This window comes from Mustela nivalis (genome assembly GCF_964662115.1).
Source record: "Mustela nivalis genome assembly, chromosome: 7".
Classification (NCBI taxonomy): domain Eukaryota; kingdom Metazoa; phylum Chordata; class Mammalia; order Carnivora; family Mustelidae; genus Mustela; species Mustela nivalis.
This window is the reverse complement of record NC_139026.1, coordinates 8,356,171-8,376,168: the sequence shown is the minus strand read 5'-3', so window position 1 is coordinate 8,376,168 and position 19,998 is coordinate 8,356,171. Positions and strand designations below refer to the sequence as shown.

At 57.5% G+C, this 19,998-nt stretch overlaps 1 protein-coding gene across 2 annotated transcripts in view; it reads left to right on the top strand.

Annotated features, from left to right (window-relative positions):
- The window catches only part of CACNA1I (calcium voltage-gated channel subunit alpha1 I), a 114,378-nt gene that overhangs the window by 40,593 nt on the left and 53,787 nt on the right, over positions 1-19,998 (top strand). For both annotated transcript variants that reach the window (XM_082739911.1, XM_082739912.1), the window contains exon 5: positions 7,681-7,778. In XM_082739911.1, coding sequence (XP_082596037.1) covers positions 7,681-7,778 — 98 coding nt within the window. The remainder of the gene's footprint in view (positions 1-7,680; positions 7,779-19,998) is intronic.

The following is a 19,998-nucleotide window of genomic DNA, read 5'->3' as shown; positions in this document are numbered from 1 at the left end:
TGGAAGGGGCCCTTCCCTTTCACAGTCCCTCCAAGGAGTGTGGAACGTAGCTTCCTTGACTTGGATTGGCCCGCGTGGGTCATGTGCTCATTCCTGAACCAATCACTGCGGTTGGGATGAGGCTGTGCTCTGATTGGTGATCGCCAGTCCGGGCCCCACCCATGCCACGTGGCCTGAGAGTGGGAAGCGTAGACTTCGCAGAATGCCAGGACTGTTCGCCCGAGAGCTGGGAAGGGAGCTCCGGGTAGGCAGAAATCAGCAGGTTTCCCAGAAGTGGTGTTTACTGACGGCGTTGCGCTCCCTTACGTCCTCACAATCCCGAGAACTTGGGAGAGGGGGTGCTTAATGCCATGTTGCACATTTGGAAATGGAGGTTCAGAGAGAGCAGCAACCTGCCCCAGGTCACACAGCTTGTAGGGCCCAGATCTGAAATGTGCTCACATAGGGCTGGCCCAGAGCCCATGCTGACTCACAACACGAAGGGTTTTACCTTTTCAGAGGCCAAAATATTCCAGTCCACCTGCCCCTGAGGACCTGGGCAACTTTACCAGCCCTCAGAGGGCTGCCGGCTGAGTCCTCCGAGAGGGACATTTACCCCCTAAAGTCTGGTAGAGCCCAGAGTGTCTGTCTGGCTCCCAGCAGCTGTGTCCACTGGTCGTACCCAGAGGAGGCTAGTGTAACGTGCAAAATTTCATGAAGCAGACATCGGGAGGCATATTTGGGACCTATACATAAAAATGACGTCTTATTGTTTATCTGAAATTCTGATTTACCTGGGACTCCTGTATTTGTGTGGCAGCTGTACCTAGAGATGAAGTCACTGGAGTATTGTCGTCCGAGCGGAGGCTTGTGTGGAGAAGATGCAGCTCTCCTGCTGCTGTGGTGCCCTGGGTCCCACCTGCCTGGGGTTTGTGTATGCAGCCTTTCCTTGGACTTTGAGGCCCCAGAACTTTCCCTGACTCTGAACTTGGCCCAAGTTGGTTTCATAATCCCTGTTTTCTGGTTTCATAGGATTTGTGTGAGGGTGTCTGGATGGAAGTGACCTGTAAACCAGAAAGTGCTGGCCAAGGTCATGGGTTAATGTGATTGCTCCCTAATTCTCTCTTTCCATTATTTCCTCCCTCCTAACCTCCCTTAGTTGCACACCTACTATGCGCTAAATGCGGGGTAGCGATGTGGGCTGGTGGTCTAGTCACCCGCTAGAGCATGCCTGAGTCATCACAGGGCTGTCTCCTGACAGATGATCTGCCATTTCCAGCATCTCAGCTTCCTTTCCATTAGCTACATCTTAAATTACATTTTAAGAAAGCCCCCGTGGGCCCCTTGCAAAGATTGAGGAAACACCCTATTTTTATCAGCAACACACAGAAATCATCTCCTGGGAGGGGTATTTCCTGGAAAGATGTTAAATCTCAGTCATTTTATGTTGCTTCTTGTCAGCTCCAGGCTTTTTTTTTTTTTTTTTCCTGTTCTTGTCCCTCAAGTTCTGTGTTTGACAAGTTGGCATGGAGAACCTGTCCTGGGCTGGGACACCTGGGACCTAGCTGGGACTCTGAGCCAGGCCCTGCCCTGGGGAACTGGGACATGACAGAGCACATGTCAGAGCCAGAGGTGCCCTCCTAGAGGACAGCGGGACACAGGGCAGGCGAGCTTAGTTCAGGGGTGGGCCCTGGGCCTTTCTGGGGCCCCCGGGTAGGTCGGGCAGGTGCAAAGGCAGGTATCCTGGAAAAAGCCCAGGGCACTGTGGGAATGTGGGGTGTGCACGCGCTCCTGGAAGGCAGGGCACGTGGCAGACGGTGCTGGGGTCACGTCAGAGCTTCCGGAGGCCCTTCCTGCTGGGCTTTCTCAGGTAGGAGGTGGGACTCAGGGAGGAGTGCAGGCAGGCACCTGCGATTCGTGGGCAGGTGTGAGCTGAGGCAGGGAATGAGGCCCCCACGAAGGAACTGTCAGCGCTTCTTTGGCTCCTCCTTGGGCCAGGCCCTGTTCTTTTTTTTTTTTTTTTTTTTTTTTTTTTTTAAGATTTATTTATTTGAGAGAGAGAGAGGAGAGAGAGAGTGCACATGCACACCTGTGAGAGAGAGTGTGAGAGTGAGAGTGTGTGCAGTGGGTGGAGGGGCAGAGAGAGAGAGGGAGAGAAACTCAAGCAGACAGCCTGCTGACCAGGAGCCCGATGCGGGCCTTGATCTCAGGACCCTGAGATCATGACCTGAGCTGATATCAAGAGTCCGATGCTCAACTGACTGAGCCACCCAGGCACCCCGAGGCCAGGCCCTGTTCTAAGCACTGACTCTATGTAGGAGCCCATAGCATTTTCCCCACAGCCATGGGAGGTCAGTTCAGTGACTTGGTATGCTGGGGTTGGGATCCGGGCTCCATGCTCTAACCACCGGGGAAAACTTCCCCCAGGGGTGCTTGCCTGATTCTAGGCACTGCCGTGTGTGGGGGGGGTTTCCTGGCTACCTGGCCAGCTGAGGCGGGGGTGCTTGGGAGCCAGAAGGCGGCTGGCCTGATGCCTGAGGAGTGGGGCGGGCTGCGCAGAGCTCCCGAATGCCACGCTCCCTGGCTGTGTGATCTGGCCTCTTCCTGAGTCTCAGCTTCCAAATCTGGCAGTGGGGTCCAGAAGTCCCTCAACGGGAAGGTGTGTCAAGTGCCCGGCACATAGTGCTCAGGAAACCCTTGTGAACCAGCCAGGACCCTTGAGTCAGTGGGAGAAACCAAAGGCAAGTGCGGCCCAAGCCTCAGAGGGACTGTATTGGCTCACAACTGGAGAAAGCAGAGCGCAGATCTGGGATTTGGATGGAGGGAGAGCTCGAACCATATGGCCAGGCTCCTGCTTCTCTCCAGCTCTGGACTCAGCCTTCTTTTGAGTTGGCAGAATTCTTAGGCCACCATGGAGGCAAGATGGCTGTGAGTGCCTAAGGGTTTCCAGGCGGTAGCTTAGCCAGGGAAAGCCCTCTTCCCTGTCACCCCAGCTCAGCAGCCGGGCTGCCCCTCATGGCCCATGGGACCCATGGGGTCTCATGCCCATCCTGAACTAGTCACGGTGGCTGGGGGTTGGTGTCTGCCATGTGACCCGGCCTGGGCCTCTAGGGCTCTCTTGGGAGCCAGGGGATCCAGGGGTGGGGGAGGAAGGCCTCTCAGCAGGAATAGGTAGGGCTGTGCCCTGAAGACCCGGGGTCTCTCTCCCAGCCCACTCCTGCGCCTGAGCCCCTCTCCTCAAGGAGAGCCCTGGAACTGGGTTCAACTACTCTCCTCCTGGGGTGATGTCAGGACAGAAGTGTTCGCTTTAAAGCAAAATTACTTACCTAATTAGGTGCTTGGGAGCTGGCAGGAGGTAGTGGGGGTTTTTGTTGATTTTTTTTTTAGACTTTTAGCACCGAAAACTGTGTGATAAAGTAACTGTGTAATTAGGAATTAATTTCTCACTCCCGTAAGTGATGTCTTACTTGGGGCCCGAGGGAAGTCAGCCCAGTGGTTATTTACCCATAGAGTGACCCCTCTTCACCCTCTCTTTTTTGGAAGGGGGGGGTGTCTCCCTAGCTGTCATCCAGGGTGTGGAGGGAAGTAGCTTCTTTCATCACATGTGCTATTCATGCAAAGCAGATCCCTGAGTGCCTACTGTATGCTGTGTGGGGTTGGTGTGGGGGTATGTCTCAGAGGGAGGGGTGGCTGGCCAGCCCTGACCCCCTCTGGTCCCATTCTGAGGCTCACTCCACACAGTCTCTCAGAGCGTCCCGATTGTGTCCCCATTGTCCACGCCAGTGACCCGCTCACGAACAGCCCCTCATTGGCTTTTCTCTGTTTCCTTCCCTCCCTTGCCACACTCCTTGGGATCACCTCCAGAGCTCTTGGCTCAGGGTCTGCTCTGGGGGAACCCATGCTAGACAGGAAGTATGAACAGAGTGTGGAATAAGCCAGAGCAGAGAGGGGCTTAGACTTTGTTTTGAGAACAATGGGGAGCCACTGAGAGTTTAAGTCAGGGAGCAATACAGCTAGATTGGAATTTTAGGAGGTTTTAGCTGATTGAAGAAGGGATTGGGGGGAGGAAGCAAGAGACGGGAGAATAGTCAGGAGGCTGCTGTACCTGTCGGAAGAGAGGGATGGTGACCAGACTAGGGCAGGGGTCAGGGAGCTGTGAGCAGACTGTCCCAAGTTGGTGCACAGAGTCACCATCAAGACATCATGGTTCCTGTGAGATAGACTTAAACCCGCATTTCCACCCTTCTAGTTACATGTTCTGCCCATCTTTCTCCATCCTTGTCCAGTATCCCCCTTTCTGTCCTCTTCCCCTCAGAGAAGAACGAGAACTCCTGGATTCTTCACTGTTCACTTACTATGTGTTCTTTATCACTGAATGTGTTTATACCCTGTCTGGTTCCCCCAGAGGAGATGTAGGTGCAATATAACACCCCCAAGTAGAAACATAGAAGAGAGGTATAGAACCTGGCAGAAATGTTTAGGCCAGTGGATTTCCTGGAAGGATCTCTCTTGCTAAGAACTCAGTAACTCATTACCTTTCCTCCTTGACTGGATTGTCAGGAAGCTCAGAGCTAAGATTCCTAACACTACATTCTCCAAGAAATTTCTCATGGGAGCTTTTCAGTGGACCCCCTGAGGGCTGCAAGTGATGAGGTCTCAGGGACATTTCGGTAGTAGATTGTGAAGGTGTGTTCCCACACTGAAGCCCTGGAGAGTTGGGTCAGGGGGAAGGGAAGAGGCTGGACCAGTGCCTCTCTCTGGGCCTGCCAGGCAATGTGGCTGCTTCAGTCCACCTCAGAGACGGGCATGAGTCTGATCAGCTTCCCACAAGCTGCTTGGGATCTGAGAGGTGCTCAGATCCTAAAACTTCTTGACCCTGGCTAATCATGGGTCTTGGTAACATTCATCTACACCCTGTGGCTCACTCAGAACGCAGGCGCCGGTCCCCTCCCTGTTTTAGAGAAACACAGAGGGAGAGCTTGAGCCTGATTTCTCACCCCGAGGCCAGAATAGCCCGGGTATCTGTAGATGTTTCCAGTTCTTGGTCTCGGCCTGTCCCAGGGCAGGGCTGGGGACGTGGTCTCTGTGGGCAGCCTTGCTTATTGAAGAAGCAAGAAGCAGTCTCCCACAGATTCTTCTTGGGGGGACATGGAGCCCCTGGAGCAGTGTGAGGCAGGGCCAGGGGTCAGGCAGGGTTGGCCGGAGGGCGCCTGCAGTGGGGAGCCCCCAGCGGAGTGTGGGGAATGGTGTGGTGGGTTCGGAGGAATGGGGGGGGCGCTCAAATGGGTTACCGCAGGTAAGGAATGAGAACTGGTGGCAGGCAGCAGGCCCTCCGACGCCGTGTGCTGTTTCTGTCTAGCCCTCAGTCTGGGAGGCATCTATTTATTTTTATTGCGAGACTTCGAGACTTGGTGGGGATGGGAACAAATCCTGGGCTGTCACCTGCCAGAGCTCAGCAGGTGTGCCCTGGGGCTCCCGAAACAAAGGATCCTTGTGGATTCAGTCTGGCAGAGGCTGGGCACCCTCACCCCAGCACCCCCAGCAAAGGCCACATGGAGCCTGGGGAGCCCAGCTGTGTCCAGGGCGTAGTGCTGCCCCTGCTGACAGGATGGAGGGAGCCAGGGCAGGAGGAAGAGGACAGGTGGGGGAGGGGCGTGCGGGAGGAGCGGGCCAGCTCGCTCTCCAGCCAGGGGTGTGTGTGTGTGTGTGTGTGTGTGTCTGCCTGTGCGTGTGCCCGAATCAGTGTGAGCGCCTGTTTGTGTGCCCGTGTGTGCCGCCCCCACAGTGCCTTCATCACACACGTCTCCGTGGCTGCCTGGAGAGCTCTTTCTACAAAATATGAAAATGACAGTTGGCTCACCCACGCACGGAATCCTCAGAGAGCTCCACTCCCTCCGTGCCCGGGCACACATCACCCTCTCTCCCCACCCACTGCCCCTGGGCCGGCCTCAGCCTGCAGCACCCTTTCTGCCTGGCGACTGCCCCTACCTCCCCTCTCTCCTCCCCCTCCCCCCTTCCTTCTCCCGCTTCTGCCTCTTCCTCCCCTCCCCCTCCCCCTTCCGCCTCCTTTTCCTCCCCCTCCTCTCCCCCCTCCTCCTCCTCTACCTCCCCTCCTTGGTCCTCCAGGTCCCCATCTCTCTATTCTAATTCTCTGTCACTTTTTGGGTCACGCCCCCTCTTCTGAATATGGGCTCTGGTAGGAGTGTGTGTGGATGAGGGTGTCCAAGGAGTGAGTGTGTGTGCGTGCACCGACGGTTGTGTGCAGGTGTGTGACTCTGCGTGCAAGAGAGAGCATAGGAGCCGGAGCCTGGGCCCCAGGAAGCTGGGGGACGGATGGAGGCATTTCAGGCAAAGAAGCTTTCACTCAATTATTCTTCAAGCAGCGGGAGGGGGCGGTGGCTTCCCAACAGTTGGACAGGTTTGCCTGGTGTGTGGGAAAAGCCTTCATTTCCCCGCTGATGGTAGTGACAGGTGGAGCTGGCGGCCGTGCTGGAGCCCCAGGGTGGAGGATGGGGTTGGCGGGGAGAGGGTGGGAGGGTCTGCTGAGCCGCACCCCGGGTCAGGCTGAGGCTGTAGGCCTAGTAGGGGGAGAGCAGGGACAGGTAGGAACTGAGCAGGACAAGCAGGATCTGATGGAAGCTGGGAAACCACAGAGGGGACCCCAGAGAGCTGCCTGCAGTGGAGATCTGGGAAGACTTCCTGGAGGAGACAAAATTCCTCCAAGGTGTTTCAGGGCCAGTTGCATGTGGTGAGGGAGGGTGGACTTCTTGGTTGAGGTCCTGGAGGAGCAGTAAGGGCTCCAGTGTCATCTCTGCCTTTGGGTCTTTCCCTGGCTGGAGTGGCTACTCCTGAGCGCTGGGGCCAGCTCTGAGTCCTTCTTGGGTCTGTAGCCCCCATACTGGCTTGGTTCATTGCAGACTCTGGTGTGGAAAAACTTCTAGGACTCTAAGGGGCATCACCTCATCCTTAAAGCATGAGAAAGGTTTCAGTGGACAGATGAGATAGAGCATCCCAAGCGGAAGGGACAGAGGGTGCAGAGGCCTGGTGTGGCCGATGCACTGAGCCCATGAGGCCGGAGCCTGGGCGCCTTGTGGAGAGTGTGCCTGGGAGAGCATGGACTTTTCCTGCAAGCCAAGTACGGCGTGCCTGTCGCATCCCCGGAGGTGACACCTGGACTGCTGGGAGCCCGTGGTTGGGCTCAGAGGACTGGAGAGCAGACAGGGAGGGGCAGATGTGCTGTGACCCTGGCTGGGCGACCTGGGACATACGATGTCACCTCTGTCTGGCTCCTCTCCTCGTCTGTGACTTTGGGCATCGAAGCCAGGCTTACTGGGGACCTGGGGGCTGGGGGAGATGTAAGGACTGGGGGCCCGGCTCTAGGTCTCTGCCAGCAGCCAGGACCTGACACTGCGGCTGTGATTTTGCCTTCTGGTCACTGCCTGGGGTCAGCCGCCCCCCACCCCCGCCTTGGTTCTCCCCTGCTAGCCTTCCCTGCTTCAGAGGCTGCTAGGGAAGCACAAGCACGGGCAAGAGCCACTTGGCAAGTGCTGGGCCGCAGCCGGGATCCTGACCCCGTTCCTTCCTCTCTCCCCCAGGCAGCTGTGGGCGCGGATGGACGAGCGTGGGTGGCTAGATGGCTGTGGCCTGGTCCGAGGCCGTGTCGCTCCCGCGCCATCCCTCACTGTCCCCCTTTCTCTGCAGGATGGTGGAGTACTCCCTGGACCTCCAGAACATCAACCTGTCGGCCATCCGCACCGTGCGCGTCCTGAGGCCCCTCAAAGCCATCAACCGTGTGCCCAGTGAGTTGGCTCCCCCCGTTGCCCCCTGCCTCGGCAGCCACTCCTGCACTAAGACAAGACTGACCAGCACCTTCCAGCGCCTGGGCTGGGCATGGGGATCCCTCAGTGACTGGACGGATGTGGGTCCTGCTCCCACCAGGCTCCTGGGCCCATTTTTGGGAGGGAGGGAGGTCCTGGTAGCTCTGAGTCCCATAAGAACGGGAGTAGCAGGATTCTGGGGAGTCTGGTTTTTCGGGAACAAGGCTCCTCGTGTGGGGCGGCTCTCAAGGAGGACACACATGTGAAAAGAAGCTGTTTAGTGTAAGGGAGAGCAGCCCCGGCTTTCGCAGGGGAGGGGAGCCTCAGAGCCCTCACAGTGCCCACTTAGAACTCAAGCTCTGTCCCCCAGCCAGGTGCCCGCGCACCCACCCACATCAGGACCCAACGATCCGTCTGTCTGTCCACCCGCCCAGTGTTGAGAGGTTATGTTATGAGAGGCCCTGGCATCTGTCCATATTCACAATCGTCGGAGCTTTTCCATCTCCGTGATTTTCGTGAGCTTATGATCCCTCCGTGACGGAGGCGGGCTGTTCTCATGGAGAACCGAGGTGAAAAAACCGAGACTCAGAGACACCAAGTAACTTGCTCAAGAGGCCTCCCGACTTTCCGAGCAGTGTTCTTTCTAGGACCCTGAGTTTGGAGTAGGATGGGGGATGGGGAGGGAGAGAAGGAGGGAGCGCCCAGCTGGCTCCTGACTGGGATTTAGCCCTGTCAGCAAAGGGCAGGAAGTTTCGTGAGCACCTACTACCTCGGTGTGGCATTTGATGTACTGACGGCTGACTGAATCCTCTGACAACTCTGGTGAGGCTCAGGTCGGTGGCGAGTGCCCGTGGGGCTGGCTTGACTCTGGGCCGGTGGGGTAGGGCAGCGGAGGCCACACTTAAGGAAGGGTATTTGTGGAGGAGGCTGGGTGGCCCAACCGTAACTTCATTCTGAGATGGGCAGACCAGGCCAAGTACGGAGGGGGTCCCCGGGGCGCACGTACAGGGTCACGTCCCCACCTGTGAATGTTGACATGGCAGGAACCCCCAGGGAGCCCCGAGTGCTACTCTGAAGGTCCTGAGGAAAGGATGGGGAGGCTGGGGCGGGGTAGGGGTGAGTGATGAGGAGCAAAGCTGTGAGGGGAGTGGGGAGAAGCAGCTCAGCACTGTGCCCTTGGTCCCCTCCCACTGTTCTGGGGAGACTTCACTGGGGGCAGGGCGGGGGGGCGGGTTCCCCAGCTTCTCTCTGTGCTTCCCACCCCCACCAATCCTACAAGACTCCTTCTAGATCACCTAGTTCAAAACTGTCTTTAGCCCATAGAAGGGTCACACAGCCGGCACCTTGGCGCCTGGGCGTCTAACCAGTACACTCGCCACAGTGTGTGTCCCCTCCATGACGCCCCCCCACCCTTTCCTGGGGTGCCGGCCACAGGATGGGCTTGCTTCATGGAGGACCCACAGCTACCCTAGTACATGGAAGCCGCGCGAGAACTACGCGTCAGGGACACACTGAGCAAGGGTGTTGAGCAGCTGTCCTGTGCCAGGGCCACGGGGCTGTCGGTGCTCAGACACAGAGGTGTCCCGGCATCGTGGAGCACGTGGGGCACAACGTGGGGAAGGCGGGGGCCTGGTGGTCCAAGATGGTGTCTGAACAGAGACCCTGTGCAGTCCAGGGACTAACCAGGCCGTAGAGTGTTTCAGAAATGCCTGGCAGGAGTGAGGAGCATGAGTGGGATAGGCAAGCCAGCCTCAGGGTGGCTCCGGGACTGCAGGTCAGTGATGGCCGTGACCGTGACCGGGTGGGGCGGGACTGAGGGAGCAGATGCCCAGAAGGTCCAGGTCTCACCTTGGGGAGTGAGGGGGGAAGCCCAGCGTCTTGTCTGAGCCACCTCAGAGGGAGGGCATGGGAGGGGCCCCGTTTCTCCTGCCTACCCCACCCCCTGGCCCTGGCCTTCCCCATTGTTGTCCCAGAGCAAGCAGGGACAGCTCTCAGGAGGCAGCCCCCCATGGCCACTGAGTCCATGGGCCGGGACCCCTTTCCAGCGGTGTGTGTGCCTGTGCTGGGGGTCACACGCAGGTGTTTGTACATTGTCCTGCATTCTGAACCTCCAGGTCTTGGGAACAGTGACATAAGGGGACATTTGAGAAGAGAAGGTCTGGGGGGAGGGGACAGGATGTGGGTCTCTCTCTAGGGGGGGTTTCTGTACATTTCTGTGTGGATGCATGTGGGTCTGAGGGTCTGCATGACCACAGGAGACCACGTGTGTGTACATGTGTGTGCATGTGGCATGTGTGGTGCCTGTGTCTCTCCCTGCCACCCTCCCCCTCCCCAGGACTGAGTGAGGAGCTCATTAGGCGGCTCCTGGCTGTGCAGGTCACTTCCCAGTCCCCAGTGCCAGCCTGCCTGGTTCTCCAGAGAATGGCAGCGATGGGCCCTGCACTCCCGAAGCTTCCAATTTTGGAGGCTGTGTGGCCCGGAGCCCCCCGGGGAGGAGGAGTCCAGGTCCTTCCTCAGGGGCATCCCGCCTGCTAATAGGTGTGACTGGGAGGCTCAGACAGCCAGAGCTGGGGGATGGTTTCCTGCTTGGAGCTGACTGTCCCTCTCAGCTGACAGGAAGAATCTCGCTACCTCAGAACCTGGCTTGGGGGGTTGTTGGGAGCACAGACCCTCTGGGAGCCAAAATAGACCCCGGACATCCCCTCCCCCAACTTAGAAACCACCCTGTGCTCCCCTTGGAAAAAGACTGTAAGATCAATTCATATTCATGAGCAATTCAGTTAATAGGAGCCTCAGGCTGTTAGAGCAGGTTGGTTGGTCCATCCCCACCTTTGTGGGAGGGGCCGCTTTGGTCCCTGATGCCACCTCCTCTGCCCAGAGTCACTGAGGAATGGTGGCATGGTGGGGGGCGGGGCACAAGCTCTTACAAGTGTATCCTAGAGAGATTTGGTTGGTTCCCTCCTTTTTTTTCTAGATGTTTCCCTAAAACATTCCAAGTCCTCCTGTTCATTTTCGGGAGTTCCTTCTGTCCTGGGACTCCCCCTCTTTTCAACAATATCCTGTAGCTCTCAGTGTTGCCACTAGATGGCAGGCTAGAGACCCAGGCATGGTGAAAGGATGGGCTATTATTAATTGCAAAACCTTGGAGAGTGGGCAGGCAGCTCCTTGCAATTGGAAAAATATAGCAATGGCTACAAAGCCTTAGCACGATCAGCCCAGAAGATTTAGTTGGGTTCGCAGGGGACGCAAGATCTGGTTGTTGGCTCTGCCAGGACCCCGCTCTGTGATCCAGGAAGTCCCTTGGTGTCACGGGACCTCACTTTCTCTACTTGCACAAATCAAGAGGAGGACTGGATTCGATGTGTAGTTCTCAACTTTGTGCATGATGGATGGGGCACCCGGGAGTCACAATGTTGTTTACAAACCCTGTAAAATATGTCCCTCCGTGCTACCACGCCGGGCTCTATCCTGGCCATTCAGCCTTTGATGGATAAAGGGAGCACAGCGTGGAGGAGAAGGTGGGGGAGGGAGAGAGGAAGGCACCAGATTGTGAGTCAGGAGGCGGGGTTCTGGCTCCTTGCTGGGCTTTCATAAGTCACTGTCCGTTTCTGGGCCTTGTTAAGATGGGGCCGATTATCTCTAAAAGTGCCCCATCCTGGCACCGGGCAACTCCAGGCCTGCACCCCCAGTAAGCCCGTGGCATTGCGTTCCAAAGCCCACTGGCCACACTATTTAAATATGAAAGTGCCCTTTGTTTCTCCAGTAAGAAACTAGGGAAGTCACCGCTAGGCTGTGAGCCAGCTGAGTCTGACCTGCGGGCCCACATCTGTAGCTCAGTGACCATCACGCCCCTCAGCCCAGGCTGTGGAGGGGGGTGGGAGGGAGGTCTGGGGAGCTCAGGGGCAGCTGCTGGGGATGCTGGGTCTGGCCCGGGTCACTGCCCGCCCACAGAGTCCTGTCCAGCTCACGGTCCCCGGTGCAGCGATCACCCGCTGCTGTGCAGGGGCGTTTGGGCTGGGCCTGGGATGGTAGGCCCATCCCAGGCCCAGCCCGAGGCAGAGAGGTGGAGGACAAGCTCCCAGGGCAGGGAGGCAAAGCCAACAGAGCTGTGGAAGAAGCCACTGACAGGTCCCAGCTGTGGGACCCGGACGAACTGAAGCTTTGCTCTACACAGACAGGCCCAGGTTTGAGTCCCAGGGCTCTACTTGCCCGCTGTGGGACCTTGGGCCTCCATGCTCTTCTCCCAGCCCCCATTTCCCCAACAATAAGATGGGGCTGATAAGACCAATTTCTTTACAGTTTTGTAAGAACAAAATGCTGTAACATGCATGAAGGGCTTAGCACGGAGTTGGATGTGCTGTAGATGGTCGGTAGGTGTTAGCTGTTGTGAGGAAGGTGCTGGAACATTGATGACAGAGGGCAGGGGCCTCAGGGCATCCTGGCAGAGGCTGAGTGGGGAGACAGTCCCCAAGCTGGGGACTGGGCAGGGGGGCTGCGCGGCAGAGTGGGGCGGGAGCTGAACTCTGTGCATGCTCTGTGGACTGACCAAGAGTGATAAATGAGCGAAATCCATCTAGGGCTTTACGTGGCTGCTTTCTTTGGTTTCCTAACAGCCGTAGGATGGTGGAGCCGCTATGATGCTCACTTTACAGATGGGGAAACTGAGGCACAGAGTGGTTGAATAAATTGCCCCAGGCCACCCAGTTGGCTGGGGGCAGAGGTAGGATTTGAACCTACGCTCCCAAGACCCCAGGGCTTTTGGCTCCTTTCCACCACCCCTTCCTCTCCCTGGAACTTGTAGGCATCCCAGCCAGCCACCCCGTCTGCAGGGCATCAGGAAAGCCCCTGCCCACATCCAGGGTCAAAGCAGAAGTGATGTCGTCAGGACCCTTCCCAAACACCTTTCACTGGCAAAGCATAGAGCTCCTGGGGTACCAGGCGCTGTGTGACCTGACAGGACCAAGTCACGGTGGGAGGCAGGGAGGCACAGTCCTTCTGCACAGAGCATTGCTGCCAGGATTCAAAGCTCGGTCCTATGTTGATTAGCTTTGCAACCCCAGGAATGGTTCCTGTCTTGCTCGGTCCCCTGGGCCTGCACAGTGAGGATGGCGCGTAGCATCTCCCATGGGTTTGTCTGCACTGCAGGCACAGAACAGGTGCCCAGCGACCAGCCCCCACCCTGCGTCTCTCATAGAGAGAGGGTCCCAATGTTGGGGCCTCAGAGGGTGGTGTTTAGAGCAGCAGACTGGGGTTTGGACCTGGGATCTTGGCCAGTGGCTCCACCTCTCAGGCCTCAGTTTTCCCATCCCTAAAACGGGCCTCCAGCCCTCCCTTGCTAGACTGTGGGGCTGCAGAGGTCCACACAGCATCCTCTCCTGACAGGTGCCAATACCATACATTGACTGCGTGGGATGCTTATACTCTTGGGATATTGGAATTAGCCTTGGGGAAAGTAGCAGAGAATCTTAGACTCATCGAGCCTCAGAATCCCAGACTTTTGTTTTCAGGGGTTCTCAGGGTTCTGGTCTCAGAAGAAGAAGTCTTTGAATGACCTGGTTTTGCAGGCACGTCTTTGATTACCCATCAGGCCGAGGGGCTCTGGGCTCATGGCTGGCACCTTGTCCCTTATCCCAGGCCTGCTCTGGCCCTTTCTGCCCAAGTTCATGCCCATCTGGGTCGTGGTTAGACCAGTCATGCTGAGGATAGATGAAGAAGGCCCCGGGATTCCTTGTTGGATCCTGCCTTGTGAGGCATCTGTTGGACAGGAAGCTGGGAGTCTCACTTTCAAACGGAGGCAAGTTTACTTGGGCTTTGGGGGCCGCGGCAGCAGGGTCCCACCCCAGGCCATAACTTGGACCTTGGGGCTGACAGTCTTTGGCACCCACAGGGCCTCCCAGAGAAAGGACTGGCAGCCCCCATGGGGAAGGTAGGCAGGGGAGGAGTGTGGGGGCGGAGAGAGGAGGGGCCCAATTTCCCCGGGGCTGCTGCTTCCTCAGAAGAGATGGAGGTAGGTGGGAAAACATCTGGGCCAGACATCTAGTGAGAACCTGACTTGGGAACAAGAAGAGAAGCCAAGTGTGTGGAAGGAAAAGTGCCCGGGGGTGGGGCGGGGTGAAGGCGTTCTTCCCCTCCCCCACCATCAAGCTCAAGGTCTCTCCCGCTCTACAAATCCCGAAGGAGCAATTCCTGGATGGGATACCAGGTCAAGGGAGGGCACTATGCATGCATGCATTCATTCATTCATTCGTCCACAGTAGCGTCCACTAAGGGGCCATGGAGATTTGGACGCAGCCCCTTCTCAGGCAGATCCTCAAGCCAGGACCTGTGGGCCGGTGGGCCCTGTGCTCTAATGGAGGCAGCAGGGGGCTGCGGGGAAGGGCCACTCACATGTCCTTTGAGGAGGTTTTACAAAGAAGGGGTGCCAAGAATGAGTGGGAGTTCTTGGGGCACCAGTGGGTTCAGGGACCTTCCACTGGACTGGAGCTAGGACTGCCCTCTCGTGCGTGAACTCTCCTGGGATGGAGGGTATCGGGGTGCACACTCGTTGTATCGGGGTGCACACTCGTTGGCTGGCATTCGTTTCCCCCGAGGCCCCCTCATCAGCCCGCAGGCCCCTCCCCTGCTGGGCTGCAGCCAGCAGCTGTGTCCTCGGCAGCACGGCCGTATGCTGCTTGGCCCGGCGTCCCCGGCGCCCACTGTGCCCCTGATTAGCTGGCGTTGGCAGCAGCAGGCATGGCAGACGGCCTCTCCCGCTCGCTCAGCACCCTCTGCTGACCTAGCCAGACCACGGAGAGGAGGGGAGCCCCTGGGCCGGCCACAGCCTCAGCCCCTCCTGTCCTCAGCCCCGTACCCTTTCTCCTGGCTGCGGGCTGTGCCCCTGGCAGGGGCTGGCGATGGTCCGACTACTTCTGCCTGAGTTAGTCCGGCGGGGTGGCTGCCTAATTGGGGCTGACAGCTGCTGTCTGTAGACAGCACCCCGGACCTCCAAGGGAGATGCCCATCAGGAAGCGTGGCCCTGTCCCTCCCGCTTCAGCTCCCCCACTGCCACCAAGGGCCTCTGGTCCCACTGCCGCCCAGCACAGTGGGGGCTGGTCGAGGGGTCCCCGGTGAAAGCAGGTGAATGGGTTGAACAGCTCCGACAGTTTGCCCCTCTGCCTTCTGTCTCCTGCTGGCACCCGAGTTTAAGTGCCATCTAGAGACTCTCTGTACCCTGAGGACACCCCCCTGACACTTCTAGGCCACACTCCTCTCCCCTAACTCCAGACCCCGCGAGCTTATGAAATGCCTTCACGTCGACGCCCACCAGCACTCCAAACGCCACGTGTCCTGTCCTGTCCTGTCCTGTGTCCCTATGACGGTAGCTCCCTGGCTCTGGCCTTAGGCTTCTGACCTGGGAGATCCCCCGACTCCTCCTTCCTCCGCCCCCCACCCCTCCATCCCATCAATCGCTTGACCTTCAGAAAGCTCCAGAATTTAGCCATGTCCCCAGCCTCCACTGTCACTGTCATCGGGACCCAGCCAGATGTGGATTATCATCCTGGCAGGTGAGCGATGGCCGGGTGGGGAGGGCTGGGGAGGAACCGATGGACGGGAAGCCCCGGCCCCCGAGAGTCCCGCAGAAGCCCGGCGTCTGGCAGGGAGGACATGGGGGGGGGCAAGCGCAGGGCCACATCCCTCGCGGGCTCCCCTCAGCGCTCCCTGTATCCGTCCCAGGGCAAGGCAGGGCTGTCCTCAGGAGGCAGCAACCATAGGGCCGCTGTCACGCCCCTGGCCTTGGAGCCTGCAGGCTAGGGCCCCCGTCCCAAGATGTGTACGAGTGCCGGGGGCGACACACAGGCGATTGTACACCGTCCCGCAGGCTGAACGCTTCCACCTTGGCCCCCCAGAGTCCACGCTGCCCCCACAGCTGGGGTGAACTTTCCAACCATCGTAGGACTGCATCTCCCTTCTGCCCATGACCGTTGGGGGAACAGAGGCCAGAGTCCTCGCCCCTGCGGGGCGATCCAGTGTCCATATCCCCTCCTCCCCCCTCTTCCCTGCAGCCACACTGGCCTCCCGGCTGTTCCCTGAGCGAGCCTGCCTCACCCCCCACCGCGGGCCCCGCTCTGGCTGCTCCATCTGCAGGGAGAAATCTTCCGCAGATGTGCGCGCCGCGGATGCCCTCAGCTCCCGTGAGCCTGTGACCTGCATCATCTCGCTGGCGAGGCCTTTCCTGGCCCCTGTTCGTACCTTCATATCGACCATGTCCCTGGCCCAGCCTGGCGTTTCCCGTCCCTTTCTCCTTCTGAAAGCTTATGAAAGTTTTCCTCACACTTACCGCCCAACAAATAAGGAAAGGGATTATTTATTATGTTTGTGGTTTTCTGTCTCCCCTTACCCCATCTAGAATGTCCCACCTCCGGAGGGCAGGGGACTTGGTCTGCTTATCCATTTGTTTGTTTTAACTGATGCACCCCCTAGAGCCTGGAACAGTGCCCGGCACATAGTAGGTCCTCACTAAATGTTAGTCGAATGGCTCCATCCACCCTTCATCACTCCTTCTTGGCTGTCCTTTGGGGGGGCCACTTTGTGCCAGACCCTGGGCTGGGTTGGAGGATGCAGAACACCCACGGGGGGGGGGCTCGTGCTCAGGACACTGTCCATTTTGGGGGGCATGGGTGGAGCCAGGAGTGGATGAAGGCCAAGAGCGTGCAAAGTGCTGTGATGGAGGGGGGGGGGCAGTGGTGCTCCCATCGGGGGACCAGGCTGGCCGGGGGACCAGAAGAGACACTCACCCAACCACGGTCTAAGAAAGGAAGAAAGACGGCCTTGTGAGTGTGCGTGAGGGCTTTCCAGGGGCCGGCAGGGGACCGGCCTGGCTGTGTCCCAACAGCCTGGAGCCCTGCGGCTCTGTGGCCCTGGGGAGGGGACCCAGCACTGACTGCCCGTGGCAGAGGAGGGCCACAGAGGTGGGGCAGAGTGTGCGCAAATGTAAGGAGTAGGGATGATGGGGGGGGGCATCTCCATTCTGGCTGGAACAGCAGGTGTAGGTGTGGCCTGGGGGACTCAGGGAGGTGTGGCTGAGCTGGTGGTACTTTTCCTGTGGGGGTGGATGGACTGCTAGGCAAAGTAGAGACAGCACTGGCTGTCCCGGGGACTCTGGGATCCTCTTTCCCTTCTTGGCTGGGGAAACAGGGCCTTCAGCCACACTCATGGGTTGCTTGGAGCCTATTTCTGGACTCGACCCCAGGCTGAAGGCCTGAGAAGTCACACTAGAAGGCAGAACCCGATAAGCTCACCCTGAGAGATGGCGAGTGAGAGCCTGCAGGAAGTGGAGGCAGGATGGCTTCATGACTAACTGGTGGTGGAAACCAGAGAGGACTGCCTGGAGGAGGGGGGCTGGGTGGGGGATAGGTGTGGAGGAACATGGTCTGAGGCAGATGTCTCTGTCTCCTTGTCCCTTGCTCTCCATCTCTGTCCTCTGTCTCCATTTCTTGTTCTCCCTCTCCTCCTTGCTTCCGCCTCCCTTGGCCAGTGCCAGGGGAACCGAGGGCAGAGAGGAACCGGCTGACTTGCCTTAGCTAATTACTTGACTGCGGGCATAAAAGGAGGATTAGCTGGGGTCTCTCGGGGTCCTCTCTGACTCCCTAATCCTGTGGCCCCTTTTCCCTGGCACGGAAACGAGGGATTCATTCTGAGTCCCTAATTAGCTAATTATGCCTTGGCTCAGTGGCCCTGGGACTCCCTAGGCCCAAGGGAGGGCTGTGGAGTGAGCTGGGGCCTGGCTCGGCAGAGGGAAGAGAGGAGGGGGGAATGGGCTGCCATTCAGGGAAGCCAGCCGAGCAGGTTTTGAGGAGCCTTTCAGAATTTCAATATCCTGGAGAACAAGGAAATGTAATTAATTGAGCAACAAAGGCCGGGCCCCAGGGAACAGCCAGGCTGGAACTGAGCGGAGCCACCTGCCTCCTCGCCCTCTTTCTGACCCAGCCTCTTCTCCCGTGGCCGCTGGCCGCCAGCGCTTGCATCCTGCCTCTGTCCCTGCCCCGTCCAAGGGCTCAGCCTGCTCAGAATCTGCCCATGGGCCTCCCAGACCTGTCACCTAGCATAAAGCCTCACACTCCTTGGACTCCGCTTTGCAGCTGCCCCCAAGCTTGGCCTCTCTGAATGGTCACAAACCTTTGTGCCTTTGCCGTGGCTTTGCCAGGCTCAAGTCAGTCCCTCCAGGAAGGAGGTTCCCAGAGCTGCTACCACTCCCCAGGCTTGGTTGTGTTTCCCAACACTGTGTCCTCCCCAACCCCCACTAGACTGCAAGCTCTGAAGGGCTGAGATGTGGAATGTTCGCCTTTGGCTTCCTCCGTACCCAGCACTGTGCTGGGCAGACAACAGCATCTGGAAGTGTTTGATAGGCGAATGAATGATGGGGCCCCAGAAAGGCCTGCAACTGGCTAAGGTCACATTTGTGTGGATTTGGATGGATGGCATGGGTGCTTGACCTGTTTCCTTGCTTCCCTCCCCTGCACACCCTTGGCTACCCCCTTGGGGGTGGGGGTGGGGTATTGAGTCCTCATTCGCCCTGTCCTGCTCTCAGCTGGTGGTCGCAGCCTACTAGGTAGCCCCCTGCCTTTCCCCGGAGGAGGCTGACCTAGTTTTGTGGGGAGGGAGGGTGGGGTGGGCATTAATTATTGATTGGAAATCACACCACACAGAGCTTGTGATGCAAATCCCAAATTACCCTCATTAACAACCACCTTAGCATCACCCCTGGAATAAGCAAAAATCCGAATAGGGCCCCTGCTCTCCTTGTCACCAGCTTTTCATCCTCCCCCTATCCAATCTTCCATTCTTTCCTCATGACCTGTCACATCATTCAGCAAATGTTGGCCAAGTCTTTGTTCTTGGCTAGCGCCCGCTGGGTTCTGAGAGTGCTGACATAGACACAGGCCCTGCTCCCAGGAGCTAACAGCCCAATGGAAGAGGCAGGAGGGCAAACCTAATTATACAGTAGGGCTAGAAGATTGCCTAGTGAATGGGGCCTCCATTGTTGTGCAGTATGCAACCTATACAACTGTCCAAGGCAGCTTAAGCTAGGTCAGAGGTGCTGAGATTGCTCAGAGCAGAAGAGAGAGGGATGAACTCCACCTGGGAAGGAGTGAGAAAGAATAGGGGAAAGATTTATAGACAGAAAGTAGAGCTTCAACTGGGCGGTGGTGGCTGAATAGGGATTTGCCAGGCATAAGAGACATGGAAGGCTGTTCCAGGAGGAATAGCATGAGTAAAAGCATGGAGGTGTGAAATCCTATAGTATATTTAGGAAACTTCAAATAACTTGGTATTGAGAGAGAAATAGGCAAAGGTGAAGGAGAGAGAGAGAGAGAAAGCTAGAGAGGTAGGTAGAGTCAGACCTCACAGAATCTTGGAATGTATGCACTCAAGAATGATCTACCAGCTCCTGACCCATGTTGGGGCCACAGACATTTGTGTGGACCTTCCCCCAAGAAAAATTCATGTTGTCATACTCACACATTTTGTAGCAATTTCATAAGGTTTATGGACCTCCTGTGGCCCTTCCAGGCTGTTGTCAGGAATTACTCCCGTTCTGTCCTGGGCTCTGTTTTCCCTCGGCTGGCTTCAATCACAGGCAGGCGCTTCTTCTTCTTGCTAAGGCAAGAAGGTCCCAGCAGCGGTCCCAGTAGTTCCAGGTGTAACTCTTCCCAGCTTCCAAGCTCTGCAGAAAACGAGCATTTCCCTCCCCGGGTAGTTCCAGCACAAGTCTCAGGGCTGGCACTCATTGGTCCTGGACGGGGTCACATGCCCATCCTAGACCAAACCCCTGGGGCTAGGGGAACAGAATGTGCCAATCTGCCCCTGATTGGTCAGGCCCAGGTCATGTAATCTCCATGGGAGCCCAGCCAAACCACAGGGACTGGAGTGGGGGAGTGGGGCTGTTTTGTTGTTGTTGTTGTTTTGTTTTGTTTGTTTTTTAAAGATTTATGTATTTATTTGAGAGAGCAAGATAGATAGAGAGAATGTGTGCACCAAGCAGCAGGGAAAAGAGGGAGAGGGAGAAAAGCAGACTGCCCACTGAGCAGGAAGCCTGATGTGGGACTCGATCCCAGGACCCAGAGATCATGACCTGAGCCAAAGATAGGTGCTTAATGGATTGAGCCACCCCAGTGCCACATGGGGCTGGGTTCACAGGGCTGGAAATGGATCTGGGTCAAAC